The sequence below is a fragment of the Saccopteryx leptura genome, chromosome 4, assembly GCF_036850995.1.
Source record: "Saccopteryx leptura isolate mSacLep1 chromosome 4, mSacLep1_pri_phased_curated, whole genome shotgun sequence".
NCBI classification, from domain to species: Eukaryota; Metazoa; Chordata; class Mammalia; order Chiroptera; family Emballonuridae; genus Saccopteryx; species Saccopteryx leptura.
Genome location: NC_089506.1, coordinates 30,226,819 through 30,246,275, shown reverse-complemented (window position 1 = coordinate 30,246,275; position 19,457 = coordinate 30,226,819). Strand labels below are relative to the sequence as shown.

General features: G+C 44.7%; 1 protein-coding gene across 7 annotated transcripts in view; it reads right to left on the bottom strand.

Moving 5' to 3' along the window:
• The window catches only part of TACC1 (transforming acidic coiled-coil containing protein 1), a 100,693-nt gene that overhangs the window by 72,896 nt on the left and 8,340 nt on the right, over positions 1 to 19,457 (bottom strand). For 3 of the 7 annotated variants that reach the window (XM_066380375.1, XM_066380376.1, XM_066380379.1), the window contains exon 1: positions 6,061 to 6,209. The exons of 2 other annotated variants lie outside the window; for them this stretch is intronic. In XM_066380375.1, coding sequence (XP_066236472.1) covers positions 6,061 to 6,137 — 77 coding nt within the window. In that variant the 5' untranslated portion in view covers positions 6,138 to 6,209. Of the gene's footprint in view, positions 1 to 5,753; positions 5,992 to 6,060; positions 6,210 to 19,457 lie in introns of those variants that run through there. 2 more of the 7 variants (XM_066380383.1, XM_066380378.1) reach the window with 2 other exon arrangements.

The window sequence follows — 19,457 nt, the reverse complement described above, 5'->3', positions numbered from 1 at the left end:
AAGTTAAACACAGAGTTACCCTATGATCAGGAGATTTCATTCCCAAGCATATATGCAGAGGAGCTGAAAGCAGGGACTCACACTGATACTTGCACACCCATATTCATCGCAGAATTACTCACAATAGCCGAAAGGTGGAGGCAGCCTAAGTGTCCATCAACAGATGAAGGAACCAACAAACTGTGTGTATAAACACAATGGAATCATTGTTCAGCCATAAAAAGGAATGAAATTCTGATCCATGCTACAATGTGGATGAGCCATTGAGGGCATTGTGCTAAGCCAGCCAGACACAGAAGGATAAGTAGCGTATGATTCCACTTATAGGAGAGACCTATAGACAGATAGAGGCAGAAAGTAGAAGAATAAAGGTTACCAGGGGCCAGTGGAGGGGAGAATGGGGAGCTGGTGTTTGATGGGTATAGAGTTTCTGCTCAGTATGATGAAAAATTCTGGAAATGGAGCGTTGTAATGGTTATACAATACTGTGAATGTACTTAATGCCACTGAACTGTACACTTAAAAATAAGTAAAATGGTGAATTTTATGTTATACATATTTTACAATAATAAAATGCAGAAAAATAGCACCCCACAATAGCCACAGTGAGCTTCTTCAAAATACGGACCTCCATATTCCGTGGCCACTTACACTATCAGTTCATCTCCTGACTTGAAGTAAATTCACATATCCTGCTGGCTGCTAACCAACTCAGACAGTAGACCATCTTCTTTGCTAGCTCAGTACCCCAGCAGCTGTGCGCCTTGCCCCCCTTTTCTCTTCTTTATTAATTTTTTTTTAGAGAGGAGAGAGAGTGAGAGTGAGAGTGAGAGAGAGAGAGAGAGAGAGAGAGAGAGAGAAGGGGGAGGGAGGAGCAGAAAGCATCAACTCCCATATGTGCCTTGACCAGGCAAGCCCAGGGTTTTGAACCGGCGATCTCAGCTTTCCAGGTCAACACTTTATCCACTGCGCCACCACAGGTCAGGCGCTTTTCTCTTCTTGACTTTTGACACTGAACGGTGTACCATCTGGGAAAGGCTGTGGGGTGGAGGTGGGGGTGGTGCACGACTGGCCACTGAAGTCAAACAAGGAAGAAACTGTGGAGCAAAACTATACTTGAACCCCCTCGGAGTTTCGATCCTTGATAGAATATCTATCTTAACCTTTTAATGCTTTTCAGAGACGAATTCTTCTTTCCCTACTAACTCTCTTTACTATTTAAACTACCCCCAGAGTCTAGAAGTTATGATATCTAAACTCAGCATACACACACAAATAATTCCCTTGCCATGTAATTCAAACCATTTCCTTTTGGGTTGATTTCACTGGGGACAGAGCCAGTATGTGTGTGTGTGTATATGTATGTGTGTGTGTGTGTGTGTGTGTGTGTGTGTGTGTGTGTATATATATATATATATATATATATATATATATATATATCCCTCCTCTAACACTATAATTCTTTGAACTTTTCTGCATTTAGCTGTTTTTTTTCTGGGTCTTCTCCACAAACTTTCTAAATCTAAATTTTTTAAATTTTCTACAGCAGTTGGGAACTGAAATGTTCTTAATGACAATAAAAATTGTGCGGTGAGAAGGTGGTGAACAATATCATGAACTTGAAAGCAATGGGTTTCAGAAATATCATTCCCTAAGTTTACTTATTTTGAGTCATGTTTTCCTGTGTCTGAAACTTCAAAGCCAGCGCCTCCCTCTTCATGTCAGGGACATCTGTCCCACAGTGACTTGCCCATCAAGCGGCACTTCAGCTTGGTTGCTGCTGACTTTGAAGTTCACCAGAACTTTGTAGAACCTGCATTTAATTCACACAATCAGAAAGATTCAGGCCAAAAACATACCAGACCTCAGAAACTGACCCTGACTTTGCCACTGAGCTATTCCATTATGCTATATACCAAATGCAAACAACGACTGGACTAGAAACTAGAATTGACAGCAGGTGCAACATCTTGCATTCCAGGCACACAATCTCAATAAGAACTAGATTAATTAGTTACACACTCTATTCTCCAATGGATAACAGACTCTGCTTTATGTCATTCTGCAGTTCTCTCCACAGATTGTCTACTGCTCTTACGAAACCCATTCTGGACACATTGTCAAAAACAATCAACTCAGGAATCAGTAATTTCAAACACTTCACCAAACTACCACCTCCCCAAACTCATGTCCACGGTCTTAATCTTTCTGGAAAATGGAAATTAACTGAGGAGAAAACTGACTCCAAAAAAAAGTTATTGCCTTGCTTCTGTAAGATGCCTTGCTGAGTTAGTGCAGAGGGCCATCTCTTCAGAAGAGACCCTGCCTTACTCAGAAACATACATCTCCTCTTCCGGGGACGGAGTCTCCAGGCATTCAGAACGGCCCAGTGTTTGATATGCCATTGGAGGCTGTCCCACAATACAGCCTCCACAAAACTAGGCTGTCCTGAACCCTCGACAATAGAATAGTCTACCTTTATACCACGAAGGTTAGGAAAGCACCAAAATCTACATGTACCCAGGCCAACTTGGTGGAGTTCACACTGTGAGACCTACAGTTCTAATGAGATTGTCTGAAACAAAAAAATCAGGTCAGCAGGGCCGATGGTGGAGCCATGTGCGCTAAATGTGTCCATGACAGGATCAGACGTGCTTTCCTTACGGAGGAGCAGAAAACCGTTGTGAAAGTGTTGAAGGCACAAGCACCGAGTCAGACAGCTAAATATTTATATAAAAAATGAAGCTTTGGCCCTGGCCAGTTGGCTCAGTGGTAGTGTCAGCCTGGTGTGTGGAAGTCCCGAGGTCAGTTCCTGGTCAGGGCACACAGGAAAAGCGCCCATCTGCTTCTCCCCCCCCTCCCTCCCTCTCTCTCTCTGCCCCTCCCACAGCCAAAGCTCAAATGGTTCAAGCAAGTTGTACCCAGGCGCTGAGGATGGCTCCATGGCCTCGCCTCCAGTGCTAAAGTACCTTGGTTGCCATGGGCGGGGGGGGGGGGGGAGGAGGTCTGTCTCTCTGTCTCCCCACCTCCCTCCCCCCAAAATGAAGCTTTTTTGAGTAGAAAAAAAACAAAGAAAAGGCCTATACATATATATCCCAAATAACCTAGCATAGCTTCTGCTTTATAGGTACAGGTACATGTGAATGTATTCGTAACAACTCAGCTACCGATCACGCATGCAGTGCCAGGCCCTGCACTAACTGTATACACCACTTCAAAAAGAAGTATGGTTATCATTGACATTTTAAAGATGCAGAAATCTGCCCATCTGGAAAGTTAAGTGGTTATTTCCCAAAGCTTCCCGAACTAAGTTAGCGTGCCACCAAGCTGGCCTTGCACCCAGGCCGGCCTCATTCTCCAGCTCCTGCTTCTGATCACCATACAGTCCAACCTCCGGGAATAAATGAAGTGAAATTTCCCCTAGCTTCTACCAAAGCCAGCTCATTTGTTTCCTTGGGTTTGGGGAAGGTAGACAGCTATAATATAATATTAAAAAATGAGTTTTATCTTAAAATCAGACATTTCTTTTCATGTACATCCATACTTACTTATATTTCACAATAGAGCTATGCTTAGAGGTTTATCTGGTTACATTTAGTACTTGATTAAATTACTCTGAAATGTAAATTGGGGACATTCTGAAACATAATTTCTCCCTCAAAAGACAAATGCAGGCAGTAACACTTAACTTGTGAGATTTTCATGTACATATTCATTTTTTTTTTTAAGGAACAATAGATTTTGAAAATGCAGCGGCCTGAGGAGGAGAACTTCCTTGAGGTCAATGTTATCCACGACAGCCACATGTCCGGCAGGAAATGTGCAGCCGCGTGACCTTAACAAAGAATCTCCTACTCCCTTAGACCCTGGAGAGGCTTGTGGCTTGTACATCTGAACAAGGCAGGACTTGGATAAAAAGCATGCTTTTTGCTTTTCAAGTATATTACAGGCATGGAATCATATTTCTAACGACGAGCATTTCACCAGCTACATGCCAAGAGGTTTATAAGGCTGACTCATTAAGCATAGCTGGCACACTCTGATGGGGCTAATGATCCCAACACTGCCTACGTGCGCTTATGTGTTTCTTAATGTACTTACTTGAGTAGGGTAGGGCATCCCTGGGCTGTATTCCCAGGTGAAGACCAAGAATGAGCTTTTATTTTGCTCTTTTTAAGGTGAGCTTTGCTAACTATATAAAGTACATGCAGAACCTCATTGGAGAGAGAGAGAGAGACCTTCTGTTGCCAAACCACTGGGTAATTTAACAATTGAGAATCAAATTCCTCACCCTAACAACTAAATCCTACACAGAAAGCAGTGAGTTCACTTCTTTAGCATGCTATCAGTGAATGGTTCCAATATTTACTTTCAAGTTACACAATAAAACCGGCCACATGTTCACAAACATTAAATAGCCAATTTTTATCCTTGGCTAAAACAATATATTGCTCAGAGATAAAACTCTAACTTGTTGTTCATATATACATGATCTTATGTCATCCTCAGAACAGCCTATGACGTTGTCAGTTTTTCCACTCCCCTTTTACCAACAAGGAAACAGACACAGAAAAGCTAAGAAACAGATAAAAGCTCTCCAACAGTTAAGAAGAGAGCCTAGAATTAAAGCCAGGGCTATCTGCCTCCACTACTCTCAACTTCATCTCAGTATTCTATTGCCTCTTATGTTTGTTTTTTAAAAAGTTAAATCAACTTTGGCACTTTCCTCTCATGAGGTCTTAAGCATTACTAATACAGATATCTCCCTTATTCAGGAAGAACTGAAGGAAAACGGGGTGTGTTCTGTCAGCAGCGATGAAAGTTCGTTTCCTAGGATAGTCCCAACTTTCCTGTAGGAGGCAGGTGCAGTGTGGGCTCTGAAGTTAGGTAACCTAGGTCCTGCGCATCTAGCAGTGTGACCTGGGACTTAGCCTCTCTGTGCTTCAGTTTCCTCACCAGTTAAATGAGGTAACGATAGAAACTAACTCAGTGTTCTTGGGAATTAAGTAACACAGTATTTAGACCAGGGTTTCCCACCTTTTGCATATTCAATCATTCTCAGCTATTCTTATGATTAATAAGCTGCCTGAACTAAGTAAAGATTAATGATCGTCCATAAACACCAGAAGGCACAATGAACACATCTATCATTTGGATATCCAGGAAGCCTTGAAAAGATGATCAGAAAGCCCTCCCATGGGCCAGGCTGCCTCTATGTGACAGCTAAGTAGATCTCTCTCTCAAACTCAGTATTTTGGCACTGGCCGAATTAAAATAGACTGTGGATTCTTTGGCATTACTTCACCTCCAGGACTCATATACACTAAAAAAAAATTTAAACACTTAAAGATTGTTTGAGTTCTCAAATAGTTGTCAACGCATCCTCTCTTTTGCAAGAAGCACGGCCATCTTTCAAACCATGCAACTTGCTCTAATCACTTTCTCTAAAAATGTCCCTTCGCAGCTTGCATTTCAGTACTTGGTGTCCCCAATTGTTGCTGTCCCAGAACAAAGCCTAATTGCTGCTGGTACAATACAGCCCTTTCTCTGAGAGCACCATGAAGACCTCGGGAACAAACAAGAGAGGGAGTTCTGAGCAGCAAACGCCGCATGGAAGTCCCTGGACTCTGAAGGCCAAGGCGAGCTGAGTTATCTTTGAGACTCGGGTCCCTTGCTAATATCTCCCCCCTCCCTGCAAACAGTTCTGTCTCGTGAACGTTTCAGAACTCATTAGGAAGCGTGTGTTTTCCTACCTGAATGAGTCTGGAAAACTTGAGGTCCCCTCGTCCCACCCGCGCAGCGAGAACAGTATCAAGGCAGCAGTCCTGCTTGGGCGCGATTTTCTCGCGGTGGGGTCGTGGCCGGGCGGGCGCCCCGAGGGCCTCGCAGGACGAGACTCGGGGCGGGATGTCCCACCAGGCCAACCTCGGAGTCCCTGCGCCCCCGCGGGCGCGAGCGGGAACCCCACCTTCCCAGCCCTTGCGGGACAGGCGCCGGGCGTTCCATTCCCGGCTGGCACGCAAACCCCCACACGGCGGCCCGGGGAGGCCTGGGACTCACGCGCTCTCCCTGGGTCTCGGGGGCCTCTCCCCCGCCGGCTCGCGGTCCCTCGGGGTCTGAGAGTGGGAGCCTCCCATGGCTCGGAGCTCGCGCCCTGCCTGACCCGCTCGTGCTCCGCGGCGCGCCCGCCCGCCCCGGACCCTGGGTGGGGAGGCGGCGGCGGGGCGGGGCGGGACGGAGGTGGGGCCGAGGGTGGGCGGGGTGCGGGAGCCCTGCTGCAGGGTCCCGGCCGCGGGGAAAACCGGCGAGAGGACCGTTGGAGACGCGGCGGTTCCCCGCCAATTGCAGGGCGCAGCCTGCCCCGCGGCCGCCGGGGGACGCGGCAGAGCGATGCTGATGCCCAGGTCACGCCTGGCCGGCGCAGCGGAAGCCGCATCTCCCAGCCGGGAGCCCCTAGGCGGCCGAGGGCAACAGGTGGAGTGGGCGGGAGGCTTGGGCGCGCCCGGGCCCCCGCGGACCAGGGAGACAGCACTTCCTCTGCCCTCCCAGCCCCGGGGCGGTCGGCCACGCTGGGGCAGCGGCCAGGACCCTGGGCAGGGCGGCCCCGCAGGAAAGCCCCCAGCGGGCGTGTGCGCCCGGAGCGGGAGGCCAGGCTTCCCTTCTGAGCCAGCGGCTTCACCCGCACGCAGGCTCGTTCTGCAGAAAACTGGGTTAATCCTGGTCCTGCCCCCGACTAGCTGGGTGAGTTAGGACAGGTTACTTCACCCTCTCCGAATCATTTCTTCATCTGTAAAATAAGGAACTATGTTTATTTTTTACCTCTTAATGTCCTTTCTGGTTTTGACAATCAATGAATGAATGCTCTTCCAAACTAAAGGAATAAAAGCAGTCTGTCCTCCCATTGCACCTAGTAACTCCCTTTTCGGAATATTCGATGCTCTTTCTCACCCATTCCTGCCCCCCACCTCCCTGCTCTCCAGCCATCTCTCCTCTACCCCAGCGTTTTGTTGTTGCTGTTGGCGAAGGGGGGGGGGGGGAGTGACGGAGATCGAAATACTAACACCTTATACTGTATTTACCCTAACACCAGCGTGAATCCTGACATTACATCTTTTTCTGTTATTGCCTGTCTCCTGCACAGGAAGGTAAACTCTGAGAAGACAAATTTATTTTTGTTTTCACTTGTTCCTGATTGGCATTCAATTGTTGATAAAATATTTATCCTACATGCATATTATAATCTTCCTTCCCAGTGTTCTGGGTAGCGTTTACCAGTCTTATGTAGTAATTATCTCTTCACTTGTTCATCTTTCCACTAGAATCTGGGTTCTTTAATGGCAAGAACCCTTTCTTATCTCTGTATCCAAGCTCCGTGCCTGGCATAGTGCCTGTGGACCTGGCTTGTATACAAGATTTGCTGAATGAATGAATGAGCCTGTGGGTGGGCAGCCCATGGAATGGTGTTCAACATTAACTGTCATTCTTGAGTGGAAGCTCTAGGAGAATAAAGATGTATGCGACTACATTTTAATGTTTCCAGAAAAGATCAGAAAACTCATAATAGAGACATATTTACAACAGATCTCTCTCTCTCTTTCTCTTTTGTATTGAATTTTGACTTCCTGTTTATACATTATCTTCACTCTGTTATAGCCAGAGAGTTCCTGGAGTCCCGGATGCTGCCACATTGGGGACATAGACATCAGATTACTCGGTGGGAAAATAAACATTAATTTGTGAAAGTGTATTGAAACTGAATTGAGGTCTTCGGGGAAGGATTTCAAATAGCTGAAGAAAAGTTGACTCTTGGCAGATACTTTTTTAAAGTTCAAATTCTTTACACATTCTATCAGAAATACTTTGGCAATGTGATTGAAGAACCAATGATATCGCATGACCCTGTCAAAGCTGTGACCCTGGCCAAAGGAATACTCAGCCTGTCCTAGTGAGAAAGATCTTTCTTCTCAGTGGGTCATTCCAAGGGAAAATGGGAGAGGGAGTAACAAGAAAGGAGTGTGAGGCTGGGAAGGCTGTCTTTCTACTGGGTGGACAGGTGGGCTGTTGGGAAGAGTGTTATTACTATGAGTGCAGAAAGGCACCGGGTGGTGCCACTAAACTGGTTTGAAAGAAAAGGAAGAAAATGAAACCTACACTCTACTGTGGTGCAGAGAAGCTGAGATAAAGAGGGGGAAAAGGAGTCTGCAAAATAATGTGAAAGGGGCCCTGGCCAGTTGGCTCAGTGGTAGAGCGTCGGCCTGGCGTGCGGGGGACCCAGGTTCGATTCCCCGCCAGGGCACATAGGAGAAGCGCCCATTTGCTTCTCCACCCCGCCCCCCTCCTTCCTCTCTGTCTCTCCCTCCCCCCCCCCCCCCCCCCCCCGCAGCCAAGGCTCCATTGGAGCAAAGATGGCCCGGGCGCTGGGGATGGCTCCTTGGCCTCTGCCCCAGGCGCTAGAGTGGCTCTGGTCGGGGCAGAGCAACGCCCGCCCCCTGGTGGGCAGAGCTTCGCCCCTGGTGGGCGTGCCGGGTGGATCCCGGTCGGGCGCATGCGGGAGTCTGTCTGACTGTCTCTCCCGTTTCCAGCTTCAGAAAAATACAAAAAAATAATAATAATAATGTGAAAGGTTGTCAATGTGGGAGCCAAATACATCTCTGCAGAGATGCTTTTTTTTTTTTTACTAACTTGTTGCCCTGCTACTGCGGAGGCATGGGCAGGTGGGGCTTCAGACCCAGGGACGTAAAGACAGTGACGTAGAAGTCGTGTCTTTGGGAAGTAAACTTATGAGGGCTTTTCAGGAAAAATGCCTAGGGTAGACCCTAGAGTCCCCGATACAGAATGATTTGTCTTTCTCATGGAAGCAGAGCCAAGATCTGTTACTCCATCCCAAAGACTGCTTGCAGATCTCCAACAAAGGAATCGACTGCAAGATATCTGCAGAATTTCTGTTTAATGTCTGTTGATTTAAAATTCTTCTTGCTTTTTTATAGTTCAATAAAAATAAATAAAAGCCTTAGCATACCTAATGAAGATGCAGAATTGTTACCATGCAGTCACAAGTCCTCTGTGGAAAACTATTAAAGACATGGAAACCCCTCCTCTCCTTTGTGTGGTTCTGAAGTCCGGCAGTCAGAGGCCAGCTTTAAGTGGGATGACCCTGCTGTCATCTCACCTATTGACTGAGCAAGCAATGCCAGCTCGGGGGTCAGAACCATTCACACGGCTGAGGAGTTCTCCTTAAGCAGGGAATAATAGCTGGGGACACTTGGTATTGCATTTGAAATGGAACGGGAGAATAAAACCTGACTATTGTATGGTGTTCCTGTAGTTTCTGCCTAATGTGACCAAAGAAGGAGCAGAAAGTGAAGAAGAGAAGAAGGAGGCAGCCCACGGTTTTCAGTCCCTGGGGCAGTGGGCCGCTGAATGTGATGGCCAGCAGCCAGCCCAGCCGGGGTGGAAGGCAATACATGGCCTGCGGTGAAGTCTAGGTGGGGTTAGTGCTCCATATGCAGTGTTAAGGTTTCTTTCTCTGCATTATAATTCTGCCAGGAAGGCATTTTTTAAACATTTAAAATATAGTAAAGAAGCCCTGGCCGGTTGGCTCAGCGGTAGAGCGTCGGCCTAGTGTGCAGAGGACCCGGGTTCGATTCCCGGCCAGGGCACACAGGAGAAGCGCCCATTAGCTTCTCCACCCCTCCGCCGCGCTTTCCTCTCTGTCTCTCTCTTCCCCTCCTGCAGCCAAGGCTCCATTGGAGCAAAAATGGCCCGGGCGCTGGGGATGGCTCTGTGGCCTCTGCTTCAGGCGCTAGAGTGGCTCTGGTCGCAACATGGCGACGCCCAGGATAGGCAGAGCATCGCCCCCTGGTGGGCAGAGCGTCGCCCCATGGTGGGCGTGCCGGATGGATCCCCGTCGGGCGCATGCGGGAGTCTGTCTGACTGTCTCTCCTTGTTTCCAGCTTCAGAAAAATGAAAAAAAAAAAAATATATATATATATATATATAGTAAAGAAGTAAAATTCAAGAAATTGAAATTCAGGATTGCCCCCAAGATTGCAAAATTCTCCGTACCATGTCAAACCTTCCCCCAGAATGCTACTCATGCTCTGTAGGAAGGTGGGAACTAACACGTTTGGGCAGCCAGGAACTCTGCGTGGCGGCTGGCAAAAGCAATCAGAGTGAGTGTTTGTACAGGAAATGATGATAACAGCAAGGGATACTTGTGGAGCACTTTTCCTGTACCAGACTCTGTTCTAAGTGCTTTAGATTTGTTAACTCACTTAATGTTTGTCACAACTTTTTGAGTTGGCATTTTTAGTATCCTCAGTTTACAGATGAGTGAAGAGAAGCATAAAACGGTTAACCATGATCAAGGCCACACAGCTAGAAAAGGACAGAGCTCAGTCAGTCAGGTAGGCTAGCTCCCCAGCTATACCGTAAATTATATAACATAATTTTTATACTCTGCACTCCCTTTTAAGATGAAGAAACTAAAGTTTAGAGAGGTAAGTGGTGTGTCCAGTATTTAAAACTTGTTCTGTCTTGATGACAAAGTTACTGTTGATGTTTAGCATGGGCTCCCTCCCCTCCCCCAGTAATCATGGTAAATGAGAATTACCCCCCTTCAAAGCAGCCATTTTGGCAAATTACATGTTTATTTCTAGTTGTACCATCTTTCCTTTTTTGGAAATTGTTTAAGAGTCAAATTTATAAGCTGAAGGATAAAATTGGATTTACTACTGAAGAACCACATATTAGTCCTGAAATCAGGTAGTGTGAGTGCTCCAACATTGTTCTCCTTTTTTAAAACATCATTTTGTCTATTCTAAGTCCTTTGCCTTTCCATATAAAATTAATTAATTAATTAATTAATTTATTTATTTATTTTGTACAGAGACAGAGAGAGGGATAGACAGACAGGAATGGAGAAATGAGAAGCATCAATCATTAGTTTTTCGTTGCGCGTTGCAACACCTTAGTTGTTCATTGATTGCTTTCTCATATGTGCCTTGACCTTGAGCATTCAGCAGAATGAGTAACCCCTTGCTCAGGCCAGTGACCTTGGGTCCAAGCTGGTGAGCTTTGCTCAAATCAGATGAGCCTGCGCTCAAGCTGGCGACCTCAGGGTCTTGAACCTGGGTCCTCTGCATCCCAGTCCGACGCTCTATCCACTGCACCACCGCCTGGTCAGGCTCCATATAAAATTTAATATAAACTTGTTCATTTCTTTTAGGGGGGTCCATAGGGATTTTTTTTTTAAGTTTTCGTTGATGGTATACAAACAGAGGTGTTAAGTTCCACTTCCAGGAAGTATCCATAACAGTAGTGAGGAGGCACTACAGTCTGAATGTTGGTGTCCCCCCAGGTTTCATATGTCAAAATCCTAACCCCGACAGGTGGTGATATTAGGAGTGGAGCCTTGGAGAGATGCTTAAATTGTGAGGGTGGAGCACTCATGAATGGGCTCAGTGCCCTTATAAAAGACGGTCCAGGGAGATGAGATCCCTTGCCCCTTCCGCCAGGTGAGGACACAGAAGGCCCTGGCTGTGAACCAGGAAAACGCCTTCACCAGAATGCGACCATGCTGCGGCCCTGGTGTTGGCATCCCAGGCTTCAACACTGAGAGGAATAAATTTCTGTGTTTTATAAGCTACCCAGTTTGTGGTATTTTGTTATAGCAGCTGAAATGGACAAAGACAGGGGGTGAGTCCTTTGGGGGCTTTTTCTTTTCCTGGCTGAGTGGATGCTGAGGGGATCGCTGAGTTCACGCAGCCATGCTGACTCCTGAGGCTGGAGGAGCCTCTGAGCCCGCCTGGATCACCTACCTGCAGATAGATCTCTTTACCGTCAGGGAACACAGAAGAGAATAACGCGCTGCCTACCTACAGATAGATCTCTTTACCGTCAGGGAACCCAGAAGAGAATAACACGCTGCCTACCTACAGATAGATCTCTTTACCGTCAGGGAACACAGAAGAGAATAACACGCTGCCTACCTACAGATAGATCTCTTTACCGTCAGGGAACCCAGAAGAGAATAACACGCTGCCTACCTACAGATAGATCTCTTTACCGTCAGGGAACCCAGAAGAGAATAACACGCTGCCTACCTACAGATAGATCTCTTTACCGTCAGGGAACACAGAAGAGAATAACACGCTGCCTACCTACAGATAGATCTCTTTACCATCAGGGAAAACAGAAAAGAATAACACGCTGGTTACCTACAGATAGATCTCTTTACCGTCAGAGAACACAGAAGAGAATAACACGCTGCCTACCTACAGATAGATCTCTTTACCATCAGGGAAAACAGAAAAGAATAACACGCTGGTTAGCCACGAAGAATTTGGGTTTCTGTGAGACTCAGACAATGCAAATCTTAATCAATGTTCCGGTCCTTTAATTGGGTAAAAAAAGATTCCCATTATTTTCTAATCAAACTGCCTGTAGCTGGAAGAACTGTATTGCTGAACGGCCTGCCAGCAATCACACCATCCTACTCTACAGATAAAGAGGGCTATAAATTAGCCCTACCCCTAATACACGTTGTTTTATTGTACTTTGCAGATATTACATTTCTACAAATTGGAGGCCTGCGACAACGTGAGTGGCATAAGTCAATCGGCGCCATTTTCCCAACAGCGTTTTCTTACTTGATGGCTCTGTGTCACATTTTGGTGATTATCACACTAGTTCAAAGTTTTTAATTTTGATTACATTCGTTATGGCGATCTGCGATCAGTGATTATAATTGTTTTGGGGCCACCATGAACCATTAAGAAAATTTGTGACTCATGGGAAGAGATCAAAATATTAACATTAGCAGGATTTTGAAAGAAGTTGATTCTCATCCTCATGGACTATTTGGAGGGGTTCGAGACTGCAGCGGAGGAAGCAACTGCAGATGTGGTGTAAACAGCAAGAGATCTAGAATTATAAGTAAAGCCTGAAGATGGGACTGAACTGCTTCGATCTTGTGCTAAAGCTTTAATGGATGGGAGTGGCTTCTCCCATGGATTCTTTAATGGATGAGTTAAAAAAAAAAAAGTGGTTTCTTGAGATAGGATCTAATCCTGGTGAAAATGCTATGACGATTGTTGAAATGACAACAAAGAATTTAGAATATTATATAAACCCGTTGATAAAGCAATGGCAGGGTTTGAGAGGGTTGGCTACAATTTTGAATGAGATTTTACTGTGAGTAAAATGCTATCAAACAGCATCACATGTTATGGAGAAATAGTCCGTGGAAGGAAGAGTCAATTGATGCAGCAAATTTCACTGTTCTCTCATTTTAAGAAATTCTATGGCCACCCCAGCCCTCAGCAACCACCACCCTGATCAGTCACCAGCCATTAACGTTGAGGCCAGACCTTCCCCACCAGCGAAAAGGTTATAACTTGTTGAAGGTTTGGATGATGGTTAGCATTTTTTTAGCAATAAAATATTTTTAAATCAAGGCATGGACATTTTTTTTTTAGAGATAATGCTATTTCACACTTATTAGACTATAGTATAGTGTAAGCATAACTTTTATGTGCATCAAGTAACCAAAAAAATCTATGATTTGCTTTATTGTGATACTTGCTTTATTGTGGTGGCTTGGAACTGAACCCGCATTCTAGCCAAGGTATGTCTGTACTTCCTGAAGTTTAGCTCTGGCTGAACCTGTTCATACACCGCCCCCTCCCCCCAGCCTTCATTGCTAAGCAAAATTATGCCCTATTCCAAATAAACTTCCTCTAACTGAATGTTTTTATTCTCTTCTCCCTTAATGCTGTCCTGAATGATTCATTCATTCATTCATTTAACAAATTCACGTACCACCCTTGCGACTGTCTCAATTTGAATTCATCTTTGCAAAGAAAATGTTGGATGCAGTGAGTGTTGACTGAGGCCCACTCCCAGTGTCAAGATGACTCTCTAGCAAACCTAGACCCTAACTCCACCTCGCATCATTGTTTGGGCACTGCTTAAACATAAGGGGAAAAAATAAAAACTAAGAGACTGATTCCTACAACAGAGCCGGGAAGGCCCTTCGAGGCCACCTAGTCCTACCTTCTTATACTTATATACATGAACCAAGGCCATGGCATAGGCCACAGAACCTACCCTACCAAAGCCGGAACCAAGACTCAGATTTCCCCACCCCCACCCAGTCCTTGGTTCTTTCTTCCATCCTTATTTCCTTCATTCACACTTAACCCAAAGACAAAATTACATACCTATTACTTTGATTAGAAAAATCTTAAAAATTACTTTAAAAACCATCCCAGTTATATTCAGAGTCAAAGAAATTCCTTTTGGTGATTTGTCTTTGAATTTATTCTCAGTTTACTCTGAAGGGTATACATGCCAACAACCCACGCCAGGACCTTTCCTCTAGCCTCCAAGAAAATTAAGTCGGGTGAAAGTCACATGATTACTTACAAGGTAGGTTTTCAGTGCAAATGTCCAGCCAAATGCCCTTTGCCTGAGGCTAATTCTCAAAAATCCCTCTATAATTCCACCAGCCACTCTGTGTGTGACTGTTCTCTAACACTTTGTGCCAGCAAAACTGAATTCTGGCAAAAGGGAAAAAAAAAGGCCTTTGTTCCTGTTTCAAGGTGATGTAACTGTCACCTCTAATAAGTTGGCAGTTTCCAGAAGAGAGTCTGTGCTTCTGACCTGTGACCTGCTGTTCCACTGTGGAAACAGCTGCCAAGTTCACAATTTCCATCTGTATTCTCAGGGATTGGAATGCAAGCACTTAGAAAACTTCTTTCCTTTTTCATTTCATTCGCCTGTCATTTTTATTCCTACATAATGGTTCAGGGACAGTATACCCTTTGTGTGCTTTTTATTGATTTTATTTTAAAAGCAGGCTCTTTTTCTGCCCTGGACTTATATTCAGAGACAGAACCTGCCTGTAATTTAAACATCCTGGACTCAATAACCGCAAGTGTCATCTTGGAATATTAACTCTTAGTACTTTTTGGGGGTCTCAGGCAACTCCAGAGGAGTGACCCAGAGCAACCTTGGGGTGTTTAAATATGGATTCCAACTCCTCTGTCTGGTCTTGGGGGGAGTTGGGGGTACAGAGAGTTCATCCACCAATACTTTATTTCCACTCTGACCTGGCAGGTGCCAGCTGCAGCCATTTCACTGAGCAATGACAAAAGCAGACAGGGAAACCAGAAGGCTGGCGAGAGTCCTGAGGGTGTGGGTTCGAAGCAGTGCTTTCATTTGTGAATCTTTGAAATTAAAATCAGTATGCCTGGTTCATTTTTTAAAAAAGCATGAATATAAAAAAGAATACTACTGTTCTCTGGCTGAGCAAAGCAAACAGGTCCTGTGGAGTCTGGGTAGGCCAGTGGTCCCCAACCCCCGGGTTGCAGACCGGTACTGGTCCGTGGGCCATTTGGTACCGGTCCGCAGAGAAAGAATAAATAACTTACATTATTTCCGTTTTATTTATATTTAAGTCTGAACGATGTTTTATTTTTTAAAAATGACCAGATTCCCTCTGTTACATCCGTCTAAGACTCACTCTTGACGCTTGTCTCGGTCACGTGATACATTTATTCGTCCCACCCTAAAGGCCAGTCCGTGAAAATATTTTCTGACATTAAACTGGTTCGTGGCCCAAAAAAGGTTGGGGACCACTGGGGTAGGCTACAAAGAAAGCAGAGCAAATATTCAAAGGAAATCTCTAAAGAGAGACAGAGTAAATATAAACATTTCCTTAGGCTTAGAAGTTAAGAGGGTCATGTGAAGTTAAGAGGTCATGTGAAGACCTTCACTATTTATCTTAGGACATTTGTGAGCTAGATGGAGCTGCCAAGGTACAGGAATAAAAGAAGCTTTTACCCTTCCGCAGGCTGAACAAAAGGAGGAGGAAGCACAGGTAGATGAGAACCTCAGAGCCACGTGTTCTTCAGGAAGTTCTGAATGTTTGCCATGTTCCTGCAGAGAAAGGCTGGATTGCACTGGCATGACTGCACCTGCAGATGACAATCCCAGGGCGCCCATGGGCGTGGGAGGCAGTTCGGAAGAAAATAAAACCATCATACCTCCCTAGGGGTGATACATGCATGGGTCAGTAGGGAGTGCTGTTGTTTCGCTTTTTCGTTGTTCCAGGGAGAGGCACAACCAATGAGGATTTGGTTTGTATAGTCTTAGCTTTGAGTTTTTCAATTTTCAACTCAAAGCTTCTGTAGTACTATTCTGTAACCATTTTCTTGAGCATCTGGGGGTCTAAAAAGATGTGAGCAGCAGAAGTGGGAGCCGTAGACACCATCTTTTGCCTCCCGGGCACCACCGTGACTAGTTCCTGAAAGAAACGAGGAGCTCTGATCCTACCTGTAGGACAGAGCAGGGCACATCATGGTCAGTGGATGAAGGAAAGCAGGGACAAGATGGAATGAATATGAGAAATGGAACAGCTGGTTGCCTGGATCAAACCAGACCGAAGGACAGTCATAGGGCCCAAGAGCTGAAAGCGGCCAATGAGATCATCTGACTCAATTCCCACCTGATGTAGGAATTCTTTACTCAGGGTTCCTGACCAATGGTCAGCCAATCTCTGCTTGGGATTGTCACAGATATTTCTGGCAGACACAGAGTTGCAGCACTCAGATTCCTCTCCAAGAAAAGATTTAACAACCCAGCTTTAAGGAATGTGGTTAGCTGATAATCTCCAGCTGTTCAGGGTCTGCCTCTGCTTTTGAGCTGACATTGATCGCTGGCAGTCCGTGGCCAATGGCTGAGCAAGGTGGTAGTATAAAGGCCTGACCATTTCTGTCTAATATGGGACCCTTCTGATGGGCAGTCTTTGCTTTGGAGCTCTGCATTAGTCTGGCCTGTACCTCAGTGTGAAGGCTTTCTAGTCCAATCTTGCTCTCGCTCTTTTTCTTCACCAGGTATTATTCCTCCATAAGCCTTGATATATGAAGAACAGGGGTTATTTTTAGGGTATGACACTATTCAATATGATACCTTAATGGTGGGAATATGACACTACACATTTGTCAAAACCCATAGAACTTTACAGCACAGAGAGTGAACCTAGCCTGACAGATGGTGGCATAGTGGATACAGCATCAACCCAGAATGCTGAGGTTGCCGATTCTAAACCCAAGGTTGCTGGCTTGAGCAAGGGGTTGCTAGCTTGACTTGGGCCTGAGGTCACTGGTCCAATCTCCAGTCAAAGCACATACAAGATGTAATCAATGCACAACTATACTGCTCACAAAAATCAGGGGATATTTCAAAATGAATATGAAGCAATAAAAAAATGGAAGCATTTGACTTTTTTTTATTAAACAAGAACATCAGAAAAACAAACAAGTCAAAGAAAGTTGTTTTATTATGCAAATGAGATGTAAAACCAACTTATTTCATTGGTGAAAATGCACCATACAAAAGGCTGAAAGTACTGGAGTATCTGCACGTTCCCATGCTTTTCTGTCTCTCCGTGCCTGTCCCTCTCTCTCTTTCTCTTTTTTTTCTTGTCTCTCTCTCTCTCAAAAAAAGTGAACTTAATATGTGAAAATTAAAGAGAAATCATTTAGGGGATTAGGGGATTCTAAGATGGAATCCCCACTGTAATAAAACACTCTAACTGTATTACAAATGTTTGAGACAACTCCACTAAAGGGTCTGGAGAGGAAAAGGTGCTGACCTGACTAACTTTGGAAATAAGTGGCATCTATCAGACTAAAGACAAAAGAAACTGTACAGAAGCACTGTAGTCTCTCTGATCAAGTTGTTGCCCATGGGCATATCTGTTAACAATTCTAATACCACTATACATGTATATTGCAATTGAACAGTGAAGTAAATGGAAGGCAGATGGTGGGAGCCAGATTTCTCACTGTTGGAATGGGTTCTATAGATAAGCAAAGGGAGGTCTAGAAAGACCCATATGCTAATGGGTTAGAGTTGGAGACGTCCATACCAGTTCAAGTTTTGCTTAATATAGAGTCAGATGGTTACATGTAGAAATAGTTATAAATGTGTGTATATACACAAATTAATATATACACATATCTCTTCTTGCTCTATTAACTGTGAAGGACTAGACACATCATCAACATCTCAGTGGCAACAAGCATACCTAGCACCCAGATCTTGGTTTCAATACTATTCTCTAATAAAAGGAGTCAAGGCTACTTGGAGAAATGGCTGCATCTAGGACAGGGCAGGAAACATACAAGATGAGCCCTGAGCATCTTACAGTGTCAAAAAGTAAAGAAGTGCTAAAAAAAACCCACAAAACACAAAACCAACGAACAGAAACAACATCATAACTCATATTAATGGGGTATAACAAAGGGACACAGAAGTCAATTGAAAGAGTTCCCAATAGCCAAAGCTGGGAAAAATTAAGCAATAAAATTAATAAATTAGTATTGAACTATAACCTAAGTATAAAATAAATACACACAAATTTGTACTGGTATAAATGATTTAACAAATAAATAAATGAAAAGAAGAGACAAATACCTCATGAAAAAAAATTCCAAATAATTTATATAGATACTCCACCATTAATGAGGCAATGCTTAACGCCCCACTCCGTTAGCCTGAGCTGAGCTCAGTAACTTCCTTCCAAAGAGGAAGAGGACGCCTGGATGGACAAGAAAACAGAGTGACCTCACGGCAGAGAAACCCAACGAACACTGCTCCAGCCAGGTAACCAAGGCTAACACCAACAGTGATAAGTCACGCTAATAGTGCCTACCCATGATATGATGATGCAATGAAATGCCACTTTTATTTCTGTGACATTCCCAAGAATGCACAACCCCAGTGTAATCATGAGAAAAATATAAGACAAATCCCAATTGAGAGACATTCTACAAAATACTGGATTAGCAGTCCTCAAAACATTCCAAGTCATCAAAAAAAAAAAAAAAAAAAAAAAGGAAAATCTGAGAAACTATCAAGCCAAGAATGACAGTAAGAGTAGTGACTATAGGTTTTTCTTTCTCTAGTAAACAAAGCCACATGGGTCGGTCAGGATCCCAGCAGGTAACACTTTCCAACATGAGAGTTTAATAAAGAGACTGTTTACAAAGGACTGAGTAGAATGTGAGAGACCTCGAGAGATAGCAGTTTCCCAGGGCTGTCTACTGGGAGAGACTGCTTCTAACCCAGGCCTGAAGGGTCAGAGGGACAGAGCCGTGTGGAGAGGCTGTCTGACACGAGTTGTGTCTTCAGTCAGAGGACACAACCAGCCCATGACAACCCAGCAGGAAAAGAGCAAGGGGAATAAATATTATACCTTTGGATCACTCTCTTCCCTCCCTCTGATTTCCTACAGCGGCCTCTGCTGGCTGAACCTAACCGAATGTCAAATGTGAGAGAGCCGTTCAGATCAGCTTCCTGGACACAGAGAAGAGTGGAGAGTAGGTTTACAAGGGTAAATGGAAATATCCAGCACACAAGTAGTTTTTTTTTAATCCTTTAAAAAAGAT